The following is a 20,959-nucleotide window of genomic DNA, read 5'->3' as shown; positions in this document are numbered from 1 at the left end:
CATTTCTTATATAAGTCCACTTTGTTACCTAAATGAGAAATTTGAGGTCATCTCTAAATTATCCAAGCAGCCACCAAATATTATTCTGTTTCTTTAATATTATGTACTTGAATCATGTGTTTCCACATCTCATTTGCAACACCATTATTTCAGGACTTTATACTTTTTTCATCCAATTAATGCCATAAATCTATAAGTGGGACAATCTAACTTTTCCACAATCTGTTCTGCACTTCCCTGCTGGCATGACTGTTCTAGAAATTGAATAATATATATAATATAATAATAATTTTCTTACTAAAATCACATTAACTGTGCACTGCTTAGAGGATTTAGTTCAACTCTTCAGCATGATATACTGAAGTCATTTGTTACCTCTTTGGCCTCATCGCTTCATATTTTGCTAATGTGTTTAGACCTTTTCCTCTTCTACCCCAGAGTATGATAAGTACTGATCCCTGAATTTTCAGCATTCTGTTATGCATTTCTAATCTTGCATGTAGTGTTCATTTTGCTTAGAATAAAATTAATGACCTCATTTCATTGGTCAATTACTACTACTACTGCTAGGTACAACTCAGATATCACCTAACTTTGGGAGTTTTGACTTATTAATGTAGATTGCTCCTTCTAGGCCATTCCATTTTGCCTTATATCCAGAAGATATTAGGGCATTCATCTCTAAGAGTATCCATTGCACACAGTGTCAGCATATGTTTATCTGCTTTCTTTAAAATTCAATACATTTCTTAATGATAAGTGCTGTATTTCTTAACTACAATCCTAACATCCAGCATTAGGCCTGGCACATTCTGGATAAGTATGTATGTATTGAATGCATGAAATAATGATCTGGAAAAGGTTTGGCAGATATTATAACTTAACAGGCAAGAAATATTACACAAATATGTTAACTAAGTGAAAGAAGTCTAGGCGGAAATAAATCAAATCCACGGTGCTGGGTAACACTATTAAAATAAGTTTTCTCTGGAGAATAAAGGGTGAAAAATAAGCCTGGGATGCTAACATTAGCCAAAAATTCTGAAACTGAACCAAGAACTCTTTTTGGTAAAATTTTTGTTTGTTTGACATGTTTTAATTGAGTATATGCTACACACACACACACACACACACACACACACACACATGTTGATGCCATAACTATGCTAGTCTTGAGAAATGTAGCAATAATAAAAAGAAAGCTCTTATGGAACTTCTGCTTTGGAGTGAGAGTGGGGAAGAACACAGGTACAAGATAAATAAAAAAATATGTTTTAGAGATAAGTGTTATAGCAACAATAAAAAATACACTCTGAGGATAGATACAAGGGCAGAGGTGGTAGATATCTGTGTTGTGTTTGGTGATGTCAGAATGGATAACCCAGAACACATAGTTGGCTGATAATTAGTGTCTGTCCTGTATGAATGATGGATTCTCATCTTTCAAAAAAGGAATTTCCTGAAAATGCTTTTCCAAGCCCCCACATTTTTTGTGGCGATGTTAAAGATCCTGGTTTCATAACTAAAAATGGAGAGTTTCAACTGTGATGTAAAAGGAGAGTCTCTTATTATTTCACAGTGAAAAAGCCCATGTTAGGATGGGAAAGAACTTTCAAATCTTAAAGTTACAAAAAATACAGTTCAGATTTCCACTCAAAATTCTCATACCAGAACATTTCTTATAGAACAGATTATACATTTACCTCATATAATGAAAAGACGTAAAATGTTTGGTTAACTGTTGTAAAGATACTGCAGATGAAGATACTGAGATCTTAAAGCAAGTTGATGACAGAAATGTATATTTCCGAAACATTTCAGAGACATTATATATATTTTGGGAACATTACTTTCCTTTGTGGAATTTTCAGTACATGCAGTGTTTTGATGTTCATATTGTTATATGCTCAAATTTGTTTGTACTTATGGAAGGATTTTTATTCTTCTTGGAAGATTGAGAGCACAACTTGTTTTTATGGTTAGCCAAAAAAGATACTTTATGTTACTATCAGAGACCTATCCATTGGCTATAAGTGCTTTCAAAAAGAATCTTATTATTCAGATAAGGTGTTCTTTTTTTTAAGTAGACCAGAATAAACAGACAAATAAATAACTAGGAAGAAAATAAAGGAGAAAATTGTTAAGAAGGAAGTATTTATGTTCACACTCATGAGTATAACTGATGCTATGGATTTAAATGATAAATTATAATGTAAAAAACAGATCAAGTGGAGATTAGAAAATTCAGGTACAAGTCTTCCCAGCTTCTGATATTTGGTAGGGCAGATATAGAGGAGTGTTATTTGGGAGTTCAATCTAATATTCAGCAATTGCTTTGAAACAAAAATAAGCTTTATAATTTGAAAGTCAATATTAAATTGTGCTTATAAAAGCAGCATACAGTAGTAGAGTGGGATCAGTTGATTTTAAGTAAAGTTAAACTGTTAAGATATTGGCAGTTTTTCAAAGGGGAAGGATATTGTCTTTTTGAAGCTTTGATAGCAAGAATTAATTAGGGATTCCATTCTAAGCAAAAATGGTACCCAAAGGTCAATAATTGTATTTTTTGCAGGATCAAGAATATAATAAATTTATAGTAAGCCTAGAAGTAAGACAGCCATTTAGGGCTCATTATAATCTTTTTCTGGACATAGGATGAATCATAGATGAGAGGTCGATTAGTTTTCTATTCTGCATGGGAAACTGGCACAAGGGGCACCTGGGTGGCTCAATGCGTTGGGCCTCTGCCTTCAGCTTGGGTCATGATCTTGGGGTCCTGGGATGGAGCCCCACGTCGGGCTCTCTGCTCTGCAGGGAGCCTGCTTCCTCCTCTCTCTCTCTGCCTGCCTCTCTGCCTACTTGTGATCTCTGTCTGTCAAATAAATAAAATCTTTTAAAAAAAATCTTAAAAGAAATAAATAAAATCTTTAAAAAAACTGGCACAAATGTAGGGACTTAAAACAATATCTCTATTAATTCACAGGTTTATAAGTCAGGATACTGGAATGAGGTAACTTGAGTTCTCTGTTAAAGGTCTTAAAGGCCTGAAATCAGTATTAAAAACGTTTTCAGATAATTTGAACATCTAATTTTGGGATTGGCATCATTCACTATTTCTCATTCAAGTTGTCATGTGTCTGGTTCTTGGTATGAAAGGTGATATTTTATTGTCCCTTGAACACTTTGGCTATTATGTTAAGATACTTTGGTTCCTGTTTAAACTTTGTTTTTGGTTTTGTTTAAATTTTAGCTGGTATTTAGCTTAGATTTGGCGCACAGTGCCTCTTCTGCTTTTGTGGACTGTGGTTCCATGACACCTTTGTGTTAGAACCTTTGAGGTACTATTTTGTCCGATTTATCTTGTGCAGGTAGGGTTAGTACAGATCTGTGTTTATGCTGCTTAAGCGGGCAGAAAAAGCTTCCCAGGCCAGGGTACTTGGTGCTTCTAGATGGGGGAAGGGTAGTTGTGGTTCACTTGGATAAAGAGCACTTCCTGGGCCAGGAACTTGTGTCAGGATCTCCCTTGTCTGTAAGGGATGGTGATTACTTACCAAGTTGAGAGCTTTTTGTGGTGTTGGTGGGTATAGGCAAGTTGCCTGGTATCTCTGGGTATGGCAGAGGAGTCTCGGGCCCAGCTAAGGAGAACACCATTTTTCCAGGTGGGAGCTTTATATGGTGGGATCACTTTTGCTGGTACCCTTGATCACCAGTATGGTATGTCTGGGTGGGGAAAGGGGGCCTCAGGCCCAGTGGGGAAGGAAAGCACTTCTCCAGGTCACTTAATTGTCAACAGGGCTTCCAATTTTCTCTCTTTACAGCTTCTGCAGGGCTCACCTGGTGTTTTCAGTGGGACTTCCATTTGATCTGATGGAGGAAGAGCCTGTTAGAACTGCTTTCTGTTACTAAGTTGGGAGTTAGGAAGTGCTGAGCCTGGGTCACCTTTTTATTTGGAGGGATCGTAAGATGTCCTGCCATGAGGTTGTTCATCCATTCCAAAGGTCCCTAGCCAATTCACTTTCCCCTTGAGAACTTTCAGAGTTCTCCTTTGGTTGTCTTGTGTTATTTCTAGGATATATAGTTGTACTTATAGAGGGAGAGCAGAGAGAGAGGAGTATAAACCATCTTATCTGGACTAGAAATCCTGTGACTTTTATGGACTCACCTGATTAGGTCAGGCTCATTCTGGATAAGCTCCCAATCAACTGTACCATACATCATAATGTAGGATTGGGAATGGTAGTCTATCACATTCACAGATGATACTCTAAAAGTCATTGGGGGCCATTTTAGAATTCTACCACAGAAAGTGTATGTGAATGTACTGAAGTATTGATTAGGCAGTTATCATCTGGAAGGTTGGAACACATTAGTATAGCAAGAAGTCAAGTACTGCTATAATTATTCCTCTCTTTAAATGAAATAGATGTAGTATCAGAAATACTTAGTAATAATCAGAATATTCAAACAACTTTCAGAATTTAATGTGAATTTCAGAGGTTCATTTAAGACTTTATTTCCGGCCATGCAAATATCTTCTGTGTGAAAAATATTCTAGCTCAAAGATGTACTAAAAGACTTCACCAGTATACCCTGTTTATATTATGTTTCTGTGTAATTACTGTAGCTGCCAGTAATTCACATAGAAAATGAAGGTTGGGGTGCCTGGGTGGCTAAGTTGGTTAAGCATCTGCCTCCCGCTAGGTCATGATCTCAGGGTCCTGGGATTGAGCCCCACATTGGGAACGCCTGCTCAGGAGGGAGTCTGCTTCTTCCTCTCCACTTCCCTGTGCTCATTTTCTCTGTCTCAAATAAAATAAAAAAAAATCTTAGAAATGTCAGTGATGATTCTGACTTTAAATTTTTAGAGAAAGTTTATACTTAACACTGACCTTATTTATATAGGTTGTGCAGTGTATAAAATTTATGACTGTTGCTTTGGTCAAAATACAGTTTAGTCTCACCTAAACCAGGATTGAAAATTTTAAGCAAAATTTGCTGGTTTGGCCAATATACAAAAAACGAAAACAAAAACAAAAAATTAAAAACTCCAGTTTCTAGGCTGACTTAGGAGAAAAGTCCTTTACTATGTTTGGATTGGAAGAGAAGCATGACCTAAAATTTGATTTTTTTAAAAAGATTTTATTTATTTGACAGAGAGAGTGAGAGAGCACAAGCAGGGAGAAGAACAGAGGGAGAGGGAGAAGCAGGCTTCCTGCTGAGCAGGGAGCCTAACATAGGGCTAGATCCCAGAACCCTGGCATCATGACCTGTGCTGAAGGCAGATGCTTAACCTGAGCCACCCAGGTCCCCCTAAAATTTGAATTTAAAGTGTCATGGTTTGGGGTAATACTTTGATAGGGTTGATTAGAATTGAATTAGTTAAGCATGTTTTTGAACTCCAGCTTTTCAGATTACAACTTGGGAGGCTGCGTACTTTGAATCATTCACATAAAGATTAAGATATATAAACCATAGTATACTTTATAAGAATAAAGCATATTTTTTAAAAATTATATGAAGTGAACTTATAAATAAAAAGAAATTCGGGTCACCTGGGTGACTCAGTCTGTTAAGTGTCGAACTCTTGGTTTCAGCTCAGGTCAATGATCTCCGGGTCATGGGCTCAAGCCCTACATCCTGCTCTGTGCTCAGCAGAGTCTGTTTGAGTTTCTCTCCCTCTGCCTCTGTTCCCTGTGTCCCCCATCCCCCCACTCACACATACATCTAAAGAAAATTAAAAAAAAAAAAGAAACTGAGACTTGAATGTACTTATAAAGCAAAAATTGGAGAAGTACGTATACCGGCTTTTTTCCTTAGTTGTTTACAATCACAGCAAAGCAAAGTGTGACATGTTTAAGAGCAATGTAATTAAATTCTATGGTTTGTCATCTCATCACTTCTAAAGATAAAATGTACTTGTTCTCTTCTTCATGATACCAGTTCTGAGTAGATGAAAGGAAAATTAAAAGAAGATTGTTAAACAACTGAGTCAAAGAACAGAATGGAGGACAAGGGCAAGAGGCAACTACTCCCTCTTTATACACCTTCAAGCCTAGAGTTGATAATACTGGCTTCTCACAGCTGCTAGCCTCAGGGTAATTCATCATCTTTGTTTCCTTTCATTCTTTACACACTTTTAGTAAATAGTCTCTTCATTAAACTCTATTCCATCACCCTTTTCAAGTGTGCCATCAATTTTTGCCCAGGACCCTAACTGATATATTAGTAGTAGAAAATGGGAGAAACTTTAAGGTAGTGTTAAGGGTTGGGATAAACTGCTGGGAAGAGAGATAGGAAGACAAAGTTTTAAAAGCTTTTCTATGGCATTCTATGAATGTAATGACTTTTTTATGTGAGTGATTCTAATAAATTCTTAATGTTCTTGATTATTTTGGTTGTGTTCCTCTTTGTTTGCACATCTAAGATGAGACATGGCTGTGAGATATCTGGGATTTGCACGACTAGATAATTGTATTAGGTTCCATCTGGATTGATTATCTATTAAGACATTTCTCCCATGGAATCAGGAACATCCCACCCTAGTGTATCTGCTAAGTTTCTTTTGAAATTCAGTGATCCATTATAGTGTGAAATTTGTTTTTGCTCTCAGATAGGACAGTACTGTTTTTTTATATATTTTCTTTTATTTTGGAACAGAAATTGAGGAAAGTTCAATCATTCCTTCAGGAAACAATGATTCACTACAGATTGTTACATTGGGATTCAATTTTAGATCAGATTCAGATTCTTATATTTAACAGGACAATATTGCTGTCAGGTAAGACAGCATTTTTTTTTAATTCTGGAACAGAAATTGGGGAAAATCCAAACATTCCTTCAGGAACCAGTGATTCAGTTCAGATTATTATATGGGGATTCAATTTAATTTTTTTTCAGGATTCAATTTTAGATTAGATTCAGATTATTATATTTAAAAATCACTCCAAAAGTGGACATCAGGCAGGTGACTACTGTTTGTCCATCACTATAACCGTTTGTATAGCTGAAAATTCAGATCTCAATTAGAATTTTCTCTTTCACCAGACTCTACTGCTTTCCTACGACAAATAGGACAGGTAGAGTTCTCCAACAGCCAGCTATCGATACAGTGGATATGAAATTCATGGGAGCAAGGTAGGATGCGTAGTTTGTTGCCTTCTGTGTACTCTGTGATGCAAATACTACAGGCTTTTAATGCACCACTTTTACCAAAAGATCTTACAGCCAAGTTGTCAATTTGTGCTTTGGTGAGTCCTGTAGTTTGGTCATGATAGTCTTCATTCAAGAGGAAAAAATGGTCCAGATTAAGGGAGGTCCAAGAGTCACTTTCATCAAATATTATGGGGCTCATAGGTCTACTTTCTTGCCTAGCTTCTGATGGTGAGCCTGATGATAAGCTTATTTCATTAGTGCCGTCAAACATCAGTGATCTAATTTCTGAATTTTCATCACTGGAGCTGGAACTGGAAATAGGACTAGAATTGAAACTAGTTATGTAGCTGGAATTTGAACTAGAAATCAATGGAAAACTTGAATGGAAATCAGAACTAGTATTTGAATTGGAACCAGAACTAGTCCTACCACCAGAACCATCTCTTTCATCTGGTGACTCTGCCCTTTCCATGTTTTCACTTGAGGGTGAGACACTATGCACTAAATCACTGTCACTGTCCATAAGGTCAATTGAGCCACTGAATGTTGTCACTGTCTGTGTTAATGTGCTCTGAATTGTAATAGATGTTGTATCATTTAAATCAGTATTTAAAATTCTGTGAATGGGAATTCCCATGGTACTGAGATAAGTTGTTGCATCTGTCTGCTCAAAAGATGGAAACATATTCCAAAGTCCTCCTTGTTCACTTTCTAAAGTTGGTGTCTCATATGTTAACGGAGTTCTGCTAGCTATGCTATCACTATGAGAATATGCCCCAAGATGAACTTGTTCTACCTCAAGATTGAACAATGTGGTTGAACTTATATGTTCCACTTCCCAAGATTCACCATCACTGGTTGTATCTGGAGAACTTTCTTCTTGAACAGCATTCGTTATTCCAGAAGTTGAAAAAAGACCCCTATTTTGTGGCTCAGTTCCAGTTATTTGCTGTCTAGATGTTTCTTGGTGCTGAATTCTAGAAAATAACTCATTCTCCTCTTCCAGAAGCTGCTCAAAAGTCTCAGGTGCTAGACTCTGATGAAATCTTAGTAAAAGATCACTCCATGAATTTGGAGCTGAACTACTTTCAATTCTTGCTCTGGTTCTTCGATGCTCTGGGCTCCTGCTTCTTGCTCTTCGCTGACCTCTAGTAACTGGTACTTCTATTAATGCTTCAGTTGTACTTTGTTCTGACATAGGTGGTCTTATAAATGTTGATTCAGACTGTGTATTTTCCGCTTGCCTTTGGATGTTTTCTGTATTGTCTCCTCTGGGAAATCTTATAGATGGTCCATCTTTGTTCTCTGGATTTGGGCTCCCATTATTAACATTAAAATTCATTTCTAAACCAAATCTGGTATTATTGTTATTTGAATTAATCTGGCTCAGTTCTTCCCAAATTTGGTGTTCTGTTTGCCCACTTGTCACATTTTCAGTTTGTTGGAAAGAGTTAATCCAGTTTAATAGAGAGTCACCACTAGATGTATTATCAGAAGAATCTCCTCCACCTGTTTACAAAAAAAAGTAGTGGCAGAAAGGAACTACCAGAATTAGAAGCATCATAAAATAGCACTCTGAAATCTTATTTCAAAAGCAAACAAAAAATTAGAACTTTAATACTCAGATATTCTTAACATATTTCACATTTATAGAGTTAATATTTTATAAACTACATTTTCTAGATTTATAAGTGAAGGCAGGACAGTTTGAGTTCCTTCTGAAAAGAGTTAGTTAATCCTAGGTAAATTTAGAGAATTTTTTTAAAGGAATCTGGAGAAAGTCTGTTTTCAATATTTCATCTTATGCATGGCCCTGTGTACCACCATGGGAAGACAGTCAAGAGACAACATTTTTTCACTCCACTGTCAAAACACTAATGCAATTAAAAAAGGTGAAGGTACAGCGCTAGTATTTTAGTTCAATTTACATTATTGCCTACTTCTCATTAGCATACAACATTAATTCTTCTAGGCTTTTAAGTGCTTATGGTAATATATAAAGTTTTTTTAAAAAATATAAGACCATTGTAACCATTGCTCAAATTTAAATAAAGTTTATAGGTTTTAAAGTTTTTGAATACTTCTTGATGTTACCAAGATTTTGAGTTGACATGAAACTGAAGGTCAGCTCAAATGGAGAGACTGAACCTAGCATAGTATATATGAAACCATATTTAAGAACTGAACTATTATGTATCATCTTCATTCAATTGTAAAATTCTCTACTTTATACTAGGAGAGAAACACCAGACTTAATTAGAGCAGGATTTCTCAACCTTAGCACTGTTGACATTTTAGTGTTGGATGAGTCTTGGGTTTTGGGGAGCTATCTTATACATTGTAAGGTGTTTGGCAGTATCCTTGGCTTCTGCCGCTATTTGCCAGTAACACCCACTCATCATTTTTGACAATCAAAATTCTCCAGACATTGTCAAATGTCCCTTGGGGGTTGGGAGCAAAATTACCCCCAGATAGAGAATATAGTATTTTTTGCTGGTGAGGAAGTCCATGTCTTTATAGAAAAAATAATTCAGGAAGTAGGAGGAACTTTTAGTTGAGGTGGAAAACCAAGAAAAATATCAATAGGCTATTTCACACTGTTTCCCAATTAAAGTAACCCAAATATGAATTGGGGGAAAAAACATACCTCGACATTCTCCCCCCAAATCAGGTAAATACCAGTTCTTTTTAATGAGAAGTTACTTAGCACCCAAATTAATGTGTGCCACTTTTGTATTATCTTTGGCTGACACTACTATGACGTTCCTTACCCGTCCCATTCTATTCTCCCTAAAAGTGAAATATACCTGTATTTTCGTCTGAATTTTGTGGTGGGTTGTCTTTAATTCGTTCAAGTCTCCTCTGCAACTCTTCTAATGTAGATTCACCGGGAATGCCTAGCAAATTGTTATCCCTCATAAGCTTGTAATCTTCTTCACTCAGGTTATTTACAAATTGATAGAAATCTTCTTCCCGGACCAATCGGTCCCTCTGATTTCTGCGCAGGGCTGCAGGTTTGTCTTCATCGTCGAAACCTGAATTTTCCATCTTGATGAGCGAGTAGAAGATATCTGACTTTTATGACATGCTGTTGAAAAACAATAACAGTTTTAATTTATGTTCAAATAAATCTGTGTAATCTATGAAATATACTAACTGAATTCTCTTTCTGCTCCGGTTGGAGTGTGGCAGGACTGGATGCGGTTGGATCTGCCTCCGCGTAGGTTTCTTCCACATCCCTGACCGCCGCTCTGCGGCTTCTGATGAGTCCTTAGTTGAGAACCGCCTTTATGTGGAAGCTTGCTAGACACCGTTGCCTAGGTATCCATTATCTTCCCCTTTGTTACCAACTAGGGACTATATTCAGGGTAGGTTTCATTTTCATTTAAACCAGCAAATACTACAGAGGCTTACTTGTGTGCCAAGCACTGTCCTTTACCTCTTTTTATCTACATGAGCCTATTCCCCGGCTTTCAGGAGGCTTTCCAGGCTCTGCTATGCTCTAGTTATTTGGATATTAAATTAAAGAACCCGAATGTAGTTACTTATACTACATATGACTGCCTTCTTCAAAATGTCGCACCGAAGTCATTCTAGTCAAGTGGAACAATTCTAATTTTCAGGTGCCCAGGGAAGTCTCTCTTTTCTCCTCATGAATTCCTCAAATCATAGATACTCAGTAAGAAAACCCACATTTTTTGATAATTTACCAGAGCTATAGCTGAATTTCTTTTGCTGGGTCTTTTCTTTTTCACTCTTTTATTATCATTTTTTTAATTTATTATTTTAAAATATTTTTTAATCCTTTTTACTCTTAAATCCTTTCACTCTTATTATGCAGTCCCTCAAACTTCTGTTAAAGCAAAACAAAACAACAACAAAAACTTTGTCAGGCTTTCTGGTCAATTCTTTAAGGAATTTTCCACAAAAACATAGTTTCATTTTTGTTCTCCTTTCTCATAAATATTATAAATAATTCTTAAGTCTAGCCAGAACTTCACAGGCACTTTTAAAACAAACTTAAAAGAGTTGCCTTGCCTATTGAAATGTGTACTGATTCTACTGATTTTGTTCCATGTATGTTAGTGCAGCCAGGATGGCATGGTAATAATGCTCAGTTGCAGTGCTGTCTGAAGGAGACCTAGAAGAGTTTTTGGACTCATTAATCTAACCAGTCCCACTTAACACTTGTTTTGGAATCCTTCAAGTTGTTCGTGTAAAGACAAGATTTGGCTATGGAATTTGAAATATTATTCAACTGGACTTAACAATGAATCTGTCCAGTCTAAACAGTCAGTTAATATCCACTAGAGATATGTCAAATATTGCAGAAGTCTGTACTCCCAAGTAATTTATTTTCCAGGTGATGGAACTATCACATAGAAACTGTGAAAATACAATATATTATATGTGATAAGAGATTTATATCTATAATATTGTATAAGTACAAGGAAATTTGTGATGTTATTTAATGGGGGTTAGGGAAGAGTTCACAGATAGTACATTTAAATCTGGATCTTTAAATATAATTATGAGTTTCTACTGGTGGAAAGTGTCAGTTGGCTATGTGTTGGTGAAGAGAGAGTATGTCAGACTGAAGGAATAGACCTGAAAGACCTTGGCTTCTTTGGGGAGCTGTGGCCACAATATTGGAGTTGGGGTGGAAATGATATCAAATTTATTCCAGATGAAATAATTGATATAGATTATAAATTGAGTTTTGAGTTTTTCCTGTAAGAAATAGGGCACATATTAAGATGTTTTATTATTTTTTTGAGTACAGATAATGGATTTTATTTTTACCGGCTTAGTGTCCACTTAACATACTTATGATAATAGCATCCTGATTTTCTCAAAGGAAAAACCCCTTAGTCAAGTTGGTTTAGGTTCAGCTGAATTCACTGCCACAGATGAAGGAAAGGGCACATAATGCAGTCATGTCTAATCAATAGATCTCAAATTGCTGGTTATGGTAGCTGGTTCAAGCATGAGTATGTGACCAAAAGGATATTTAAAAGTTAAATCTGGGATGCATGGGTGGCACAGTTAGTTGTGTGTCTGACTCTTGGTTTGGCTCAGGTCATGATCTCAGGGTCATGGAACTGGGCCCTGTATTGACACAAGGCTCCTTGCTCAACAAGGAGTCTGTTTGGATTTCTCTCCCTCTCCCCCTCACACCTCACTGTGCTCTCTCTCACAAATAAATAAGTCTTTAAAATTTTTTTAAAAAAGTTAAATCTGAGATGTTACTTATAACTATTAAAAATGGAAAAATATTTTTAATGTGGTTGCTAAGCTGGTAGGATATAAACCTGAAGATGCTTGGGGTTATCTTGTACACCCAAGAACGAGGAAAATCAACATAAAGTGACAGAGAACAACAGATGAAGAAAGGGCCAGATACCTAAGAAAAAAATTTGAGAAATACCTGAAGCTAGATATGCCTTAGGATCTTTAGATCTGTAAACCAATGTATTTCTTCTTTTTTTTTCCTAAATGTAAAGCTTGTGTAGAATTTCTGTCACTTAAAATAGAAAGGTTCCTAATGGTTGCAACAAGAGTGATATGATCAGTGATCTAGTCAGATGTCAGGAAGTAATTTTTAATAAATTTGCCACCTAAAACTTATTTGCTATTGTCCATTTTATAAAGTTTACTTGTTTATGTAAGTTTAATTGGGTTTAGTTTTTTATGAAAATACAAGAGTACAGATATTTTGTCATTTATTTAATAAGTATCACACACTGAAATTGTTTATAATTGAGTTGAAATAAATGAGCAATCATTTTCATTTGATTATGAATCAAATCTGGTTAGCATATACTGTTAATCTGTTAAATAAACTTCCTAATTCTTTGTGCCATGAGATCCTTTCAATGTGTCCCTATTTTCTTATGTGTTTCACATATTATCCAGTGTATTCTGATATCTTGGCCCAATAATGGTCATTTAATTGTCAAGTGAAGAGAAAATATCCTGAAGTAAATTACCACTGAGCATTTGGTTTATTTTAGAAATGGGATGGTTTTGGTAGGAACTAAAATTTTTTCACTGATACCTTAATAAATAGTGAGATACTGTTATGTAACCATTTAGCTCCCTGATGGGATTTTTGGATGCCTAAGTTTAGCAAAGTCTTAATTAGTGTGGTAGGTGTGTGCTTGTGTGTGCACAAACATGTATAGGTGTGATTATTTAAACATTTAAAATAGATGTTTGGTTAGGTTAATAACCATTGGCTCAAGTCTAGTTTCTGGGTACTAGTAATAGGTCTATTTCAGTTAAGTCTTGAAATTTCCTTTGCAGTGTGAATGTACTTCATCTCAAACATTGAGTTCCTATAGCATTATCATTGTTGTCTGCTTTAAAGTCTTGTTTTTAATATTTGTTATCAAATATCACAATTGATGTTTCTAAACATTATTTGAATTTAGTGTATTTAAAAGCAATATGCTTGAGGCAATTCAGTATATAAGAAAATATTAGGTTGAGAATTTAGAGACCAAGTTTGAAGACTAATCATTAATTCTTATTTACCCAATGATTTAAACTCTCTAGACTCCCATTTCTGAAACTTTAATATGACAAAGTTGAATCTGTTTTCAAAGTTTGATTTAGTCAGTTGCTTAGAGAATTAAGCAGTGGGAATTGAATATAGTACCTGAACCATAGTGATGGATTGGCAACCATGAAGTAGAAAGGAAAGGTTGAGTGGGGATTAAGTTAGTGCTGCAGTGCTTAGCTAACAGAGAGGCAAGAGAATCAGAACAGGTCCAAATTCCAATATCAAGCTAGGAATAACTGTCTCACAGAACATTAATCCAAAGCCAGTAAGTTGAAATGGAGTATTGAGCCATAGAAGACAATTCCAGAGTTGAGGCAAGGTCATGACAAGCTTGGGGATCAAAGCCATGGGGTAGTAGCATATGTATATAGCTGATTTTAGCTTGCTAAGTTAAAATATTTATACCTTGGATCTCTGTCGGTTGGTCCTCAGTTGTCTTAATATTTTTGTTTATAAGACATTTTAAATGTATGACCTCAATATTTTTTGTTTCACAATTTTATGAATGAAAATATAATTACAACAACTTTAAATTTTTAAGACACCATGAAAAACATTTTAATTAAATTTTGGAAGGTAGTCACAGTACAGTGTAAACATATGCAAAAAGATAACAGCATGTTATTAGTACTTAGTACATATAAAGTTACACATTATTTGCTTCTTAATATTTTTCATATTTAAATTAATAAAATAAGATGATCAGATTTACCATTTTGAGGGTGAGGGGAAAAACAAAGGCATATTTATCATCTGCTAAATGTGCTCACTGTATGCTTTGTTATATATACATTTATATATACATGCAAGGCCTAGGTGACTAGAGGTGTAATTGTTAGACTTTTTAATAAAATGGATAGCTATTAGTTTCTTGCAGTACATCATCTTAACATAGGAGCAATCAGGAAATAACTAAGCATTCTACACTAGGAAATAACACCTTAACAGCTAACCAGCATTACTCAGCTGCTATACAACTATGTCTAGTGCACAAAAATACATACCCATTTAATTGATAACCCTTTAATTTGATAACCCTTTAATTTGATAACCCTTTAAAAAAATCAGTTCTTTTCACTTAACGTGTTATTGATTTATTTTTTAAAAGATTTTATTTGAGAGAGAGTGAGAGAATGAGAAAATGTGCAAGTTGGGGAGGGGAAGAGGGAGAGGGAAGATCTTAAGCAGATTCCCCTTTTAGGCGGGAACCTGACAAGGGGCTCCATCCCAGGACCCTGTGATTATGACATGAGCCAAAGAGAGTGGGCTGCTTAACTGACTGAGCCACCCAGGTGCCCTTAGTAGGCCTGTCTCTCCCTCCCTCCCTCCCTCTCTCCCTCCTTTCCTTTCTCCCTTTTTTTGTAGATTTTTTTTTTTGAGTAGTTCTTTCTTTGAAAAGGATGATGGCAATGATGAAATGATGAGTCAATTACTAGACAGTTTTTAACTACCCAACAAGAAAAGGCTGAATGTATTTTCTTAAATCAGGAGGTCACAAATTAGATCAACAATCTGTTTACTTTTTTTTTAAGATTTTATTTATTTATTTGATAGCGAGAGATCACAAGTAGGCAGAGAGGCAGGTAGAGAGAGAGGGGGAAGTAGGCTCCCTGTGGAGCAGAGAGCCCTATGGAGAGCTTGATCCCAGAACCCCGAGATTATGACCTGAGCTGAAGGCAGAGGCTTAACCCACTGAGCCACCAGGTGACTCAACAATCTGTTTACTTTCAAGCACAAAGTCAGCAGTATATAAAGGAAAATAAAACTTTACCTGAAATATCCAAATCAGTAAAAACTTTAAGTCGCTCACCTCACTAACTTTACTTCTTACTGGAAAAGCTTTTAATCCACCATTTGTAATTTGACCAAAATTTTTTAAAAGAGCTATTTTGTGAATGTGTCACAGACACAAGTGACAGAGCCCTAATTTTTTGTAGAGGACCTTACTCTGAATAAAATCATGAGTTTTTCAGTTTAAAAAAAAATGATATTTAAATAACAGCAAGGGCAAAAAAAATTTACCACTTAATGCAAAATTTAGAACAAGTAGAAACTTAGGCAACATGTTAAAGAATGAACTTCTTAAGCTCTAATAGCTTGTTTTAAAACCTTTTGATCAACTGAGTATATTGTTCTCCTTCCCTCCCCTTCCATGAGTCCTCAGTTAGGTTGCTTGCTGACTCATAACCCTAAGAGGGCACCACTCCTTCCTCTTCAGGAAACCTGAAGAAATTCTTAGATTACAATCTGGACTTGGATTTCCTTTCTGGTGGAAGGCTTCTGGATCTAGACCTGGACCTGGTTGGGAAGGAAGAATTGGACACTGAGGGCAACTTGGACTTGGATTGATGGGTAGATCTGGATGTAGAGGTTGATGGTGATCTACTGTAAGAGCAAGAATGAGACTTTATGTGAATGAAGCCAGATCTGCCTTGAAATCAGGATCGGCTTCTACTGTTGGAATGGCTTTGCTGCTTACGTCTTTGGTTCTGGCATTCGTGCCTGTGGGGAGGAGCTTTCTGGCAGCAGTGGCCATGACGGGAATCTAGTGGGCAACTGATGTGTGCCATCTGTACCCACAGTTTATGGCCATCCAGCACGATCCCGTGAAGGGCATCCATGGTGGTAGGGTACTTGTGGAAGCGGATGAAGGCAAAGTCACAGGACTCTAGTGAAGCGGCCCTGCAGGATGTACACATTGCTGATGCGCCCATACTTCTCCAAGACTTGCTCCATGGTGTTGGCTCAGGTGTGGTAAGTCAGGTTGTTTACCTTCACAGAGATCATGGCCTTTGAGAGCTCTGCCTGGGCACTGCAAACTGAGCCCCAGAAACTGAAAATCTGGGAAGACTGTAAGTTGGCCCAGGTGACTGCAATGGTTTTCTCATGTTTGTTGAGGAAAAAAAGGCTCCTTTTTTTGTGCATGTGTCACTTGCCCTCTCCTTAGAGATACTAGAACGTTTGACACAGCTCTGCCTATCTCCAGAGCTAAGACTGCCTAAGAAACAACTCCTTACCATTTTTTTAATGAATGTTCAGGATTATAACATATCTTTTTGTGATGTTTTTGGTGTATTTCTAAACACTAAGTTGTAATTACAGATAAAAGCATATACTGTAGGTATAATTATGTGATATGAAATACATTGCAATGCTGACTCCTATAGGCTAGAAACATTTGTCTACTTAGAGACAAAAACAGGAAAGAAACAAAATACCAAAACAAATCATGGACAAATAAGATGATTCCGTTATAATAACAGGCCAAGAGAGATTGAGAACTACTTGCAGGGTATGAACTGTGATCAGAAATTCAATATGGACCCCTTTTTCTGTTTGAAAATGAGTCAAAGGCACTATGATCTATGATTCTAAATTATATAATTTAATATAACCCAGTTAATTAGAATTTACTTCTTCCTCATTAATTGACGGAACATGCCGTCTGATAGAGTAAGCTCCTTTGACATAATTTACATTTTAAAAAAATTGTTTTTAGGGCTGCCTGAATCGCTCAGTTTTTCGAGTGTCTGACTCTTGATTTCAGCTCAGGTCATGATCTCAAGGTCATGGAATTGAGCCCCGTCTCTGTCTGGCTCCACACTTAGCCTGCTTCTTTCTCTCTCTCCCACTGCCCCTCACCCCCCCCACCATTCTCTCTGTCAAATAAATCTTTAAAAAAATGTTTTTAGAACTAGTAATTATATTTCATCAAGTTATTGACAAGACATCTTTCTTCATGAATCATGTCGATTGCACTCCAATAAATGAGCTTCATAATCACAGGAAGTAGAAAATAATATTTTAATAAGTATTTCTCATCTTCAATGAATTTTGTGTGCTCTTTGCAAGCCACGGCATGTTCTGCACATTATTATTTCATAGATATGTGCTCTGGTTATCCATTCTTGCATAACAACTTTTATCAAAACTTAGTTGCTAAAACCAATGATCTAGCATTATCACACAATTCTAAGTCACTGGAATTCAGACACAGGATAATAGGGCTTATTTATTTTCCATTATATCAGCTAAATTAGCTAGGGTGACTGGGATAGCTTCTCTGGAACTACTGGGTATCAGCTGGTTCCTAACACCCAGCACCACCCCCACCTTGTCTCCTTTTCTAGAGCGACTCCATGTAGTTAGCGTAGCAATTCTAGTCTTACTACATTTCTTATATAGCAACTCAGGTTTATAAGAAATCATAGTAGAAGTGCCAGACCTTTTAAAGTCGAGGCCCAGGGCAGTATATAGTATCAGTTTTGCATTACTTCTAGGATATTCCATTGGTCTAAGCAACTATACGCCAGACCAGCTTGAAAGGAAGAAAAAAAGAATCATTGAATGTAGTGTGAAGGATTTACAATGATCTTTTTAATCTTCCATAGTCAATCCTCTGGACAGATAATATTTACATTCTTCTCACATGAAAAAATACATTCACCCCCTTTCAAGACCACCAAAGTATAAATATCCAGGACCTTGTCATTTTTTTTAAAGATTTTATTTTATTTATTTGACAGAGAGAGATCACAAGTAAGCAGAGAGGCAGGCAGAGAGAAAGGGGGAAGCAGGCTCCCTGCTGAGCAGAGAGCCTGATGTGGGGCTCCATTCCAGGACCCTGAGATCATGACCTGAGCCAAAGACAGGGGCTTAACCCACTGAGCCACCCAGGTACCCCAGGACCTTGTCATCTTAATTAAGACTAGGTTAGAAGAGACCCTTCAGGTACAATTTCTTGAATTTTATTCAAGAGGCATGTAACATACACTTTTGAGCTACACATAAGATATCTTTAATGGACAATTCTCTTCAATAGGAGTACTGGTCCACAGTGATTATAAAATTCAACTGGGCATATGTTTCCACTTTCTTGGTTAAGGCCTAGTCCCATTCTCTGAGTCATTAGCTGGTCCTTTGGTATCTTAGTTTAGCCTTCTGAGTCATCCCACCTTCCTTCAAACACGTAGTCCATGTTTATAGCAGAGTAGCTTTCTTAGTGTTTTCCTGTGTGTATAAGGTTGAGAATACCAAGAATTTTTCTCCTTCTGAACTGTTTCTATCCCCTTTAGTCTAATATCACAGTGCTTCTAATAGCACAAATTCTGTCAGGTAGCTTATGATTCTTATTGGATGTTCACTCCATTAAACTAAATCCACGCCCACATTTCTTTCTGTGACAAGCCCTCATTTACCTTTGGCCATGTGAGGCTGATATGAGTTGCCTAGCAAATAGTTGGTGAATGATGTTTTAAAATCTTTCTGAGAACTTTATTTTATAAGATTTTTTAATTTATTTGACAGAGAAAGACACCGTGAGAGAGGGAACACAAGCAGGGGCAGTGGGAGAGGGAGAAGCAGGCTTCCCACTGAGCAGGGAACCCAACAGCAGGGGCTCAATCCCAAGATCTTGGGATCATGACCTGAGCCCAAGGCAGATGCCTAATGACTGAGCCACCCAGGCACCCCTTTCTGAGAACTTTAAAGAAGGATTGGATAGCTACATCCTTTTCTTCTTTATGCTGAGACTGTTTTACTGTCCAGGTTTTGCTCTATGCTCTGAGGTCATTGTTTACCTTTGGATCTTTTCTTAGCCGGGAAGGCTGTCCTGGGCAGCCTTTTTTGTCTACATTTTTGTTCTAAAACTGAACAATTTCTTCTCTAGTTCATCTTCTGTCTTCTCCTATATCCTCAGAGGCATTTAAGGAAATTAATTGAATTTTCTTTTTACTCTTTCTAGAGATATCCTTAGCCAAATTTATGAATTTATAGGTACACTTGGCTATTTTCCACAATACTGCAGGTGATAATTCTGCTAATCATTTTGCAGTAGATAATTTAGGCATCCATTTCTCCAGGTATTCCTTTACTTTCTTTCAGTTCTTTCAAATTTTAACAATTATGTGATGGCCTACTAAGGGACACACAGTAGGCAGTTTTTTAGTTGTTCAAGCTCCTTTATCACTGTCTCAATAAAAAAGATTTTAGCTCTTAATTACATGACTTCCCTTAAGAGAAACCATTCTAAGGTAATTGAGAATTCACCAATAAGGTGAATTGATGGATATTTTGTCCCAATTAACAAAAATAACAGTATACATGTCAGAAGTGTTAAAAATTATATGGGCTTAGGGGCACCTGGGTGTCTCAGTCATTAAGTACCTGCCTTTGGCTCAGGTTGTGATCTTAGGGTACTGGGATCAAGCCCCTTGTCAGGCTCCCTGCTCTCCCATTTCCCATGTCTGTGTTCCCTTTCTCATTGTGTCTCTTTGTCAAATAAATAAAATAAAATAAAGCTTTTATCCATTTAAAGGACTCTGCTTTTGTATAAATTAGTTTTATGAGAACAAGTTATATATTCATTATGAAAATCAGATTTGTCTTATGTCAGAGAGTAGAGAGCACTGAATCAACATTTAGGGACTTAGATTCCTATCCTGGCTTCACTATAAATAAGCCACAAACCTGAGACAGGGGTTGACTGTCTCTTAGGTTTTAATCTTTCTTAAATGAGGGTTTTAGACCAGGTGATCTTTGTTCTATCTCAGCTATGAACGTCACTTACCTAAAATTGTTGAAATGTTCTTTTTAAAAACTTTGACAAAAATTCAAACCAATTTATTGAAGCTAATATTACAGTTAAAATACTAAAAGTTCTTTTCAAAATGATAGTTTGCAGGCTGTGCTGGATTCAACTCTCTGGTAACGATTTACTCATTTAAAATGATTATCACTATTATAATTTGGATCAAGTAAAAAATGACTTCAGAAACTTTAAATGTCTATTATCTAAGGCTATTATCCATGATTTGAAAGTCAGGAAACATGTGTTCCTGTTTTACTGTCCCTTTTCATTATATGTAATTTGAGGTAATAATTCTTAACAAATTCTAATACCTATTGTAGTTAACAGGGTCCTGTATTTTGTAAGATGATTTGAGATTTTCTAAATTCAGCATCACCTTTGCCTTTGCAACTCAGATAATTTGAAGTCTAATAGAAACTTTTCTCCATGGAGTTTATCCTCCTTTCTCAATTTTCCTATTTCCTTATTGTCCACACATATTTCTAGACTTAACTACTATAGACCTTTTCTAGATGCCATATGTTTCTCAGCTTATTTATCTATTAGATGAAAGCACTAAAATGAATTGGTTACATATACTTGGTGGTAGGGTACCTGGGTGACTCAGTGCTTAGGGGGCTCAGTCAGTTAAGTGCCTGCCTTTGGCTCAGGTC

At 36.5% G+C, this 20,959-nt stretch overlaps 1 protein-coding gene across 1 annotated transcript; it reads right to left on the bottom strand.

Annotated features, from left to right (window-relative positions):
* Positions 1–7,018: 7,018 nt before the first annotated feature.
* On the bottom strand, positions 7,019–10,200 carry LOC111150565 (E3 ubiquitin-protein ligase RLIM-like). The gene is made up of 2 exons (XM_022508051.1): positions 9,960–10,200; positions 7,019–8,661 (listed from the first exon to the last, which is right to left on the bottom strand). The coding sequence occupies exons 1-2, from the start codon at positions 10,198–10,200 to the stop codon at positions 7,019–7,021; spliced, it is 1,884 nt and encodes a 627-aa protein (XP_022363759.1).
* Positions 10,201–20,959: the final 10,759 nt, after the last annotated feature.

Source organism: Enhydra lutris, unplaced genomic scaffold (genome assembly GCF_002288905.1).
Source record: "Enhydra lutris kenyoni isolate GAN:26980312 unplaced genomic scaffold, ASM228890v2 scaffoldscaffold23, whole genome shotgun sequence".
In the NCBI taxonomy this organism is placed as follows: Eukaryota; Metazoa; Chordata; class Mammalia; order Carnivora; family Mustelidae; genus Enhydra; species Enhydra lutris.
This window is presented reverse-complemented; position numbering and strand designations above follow the sequence as displayed.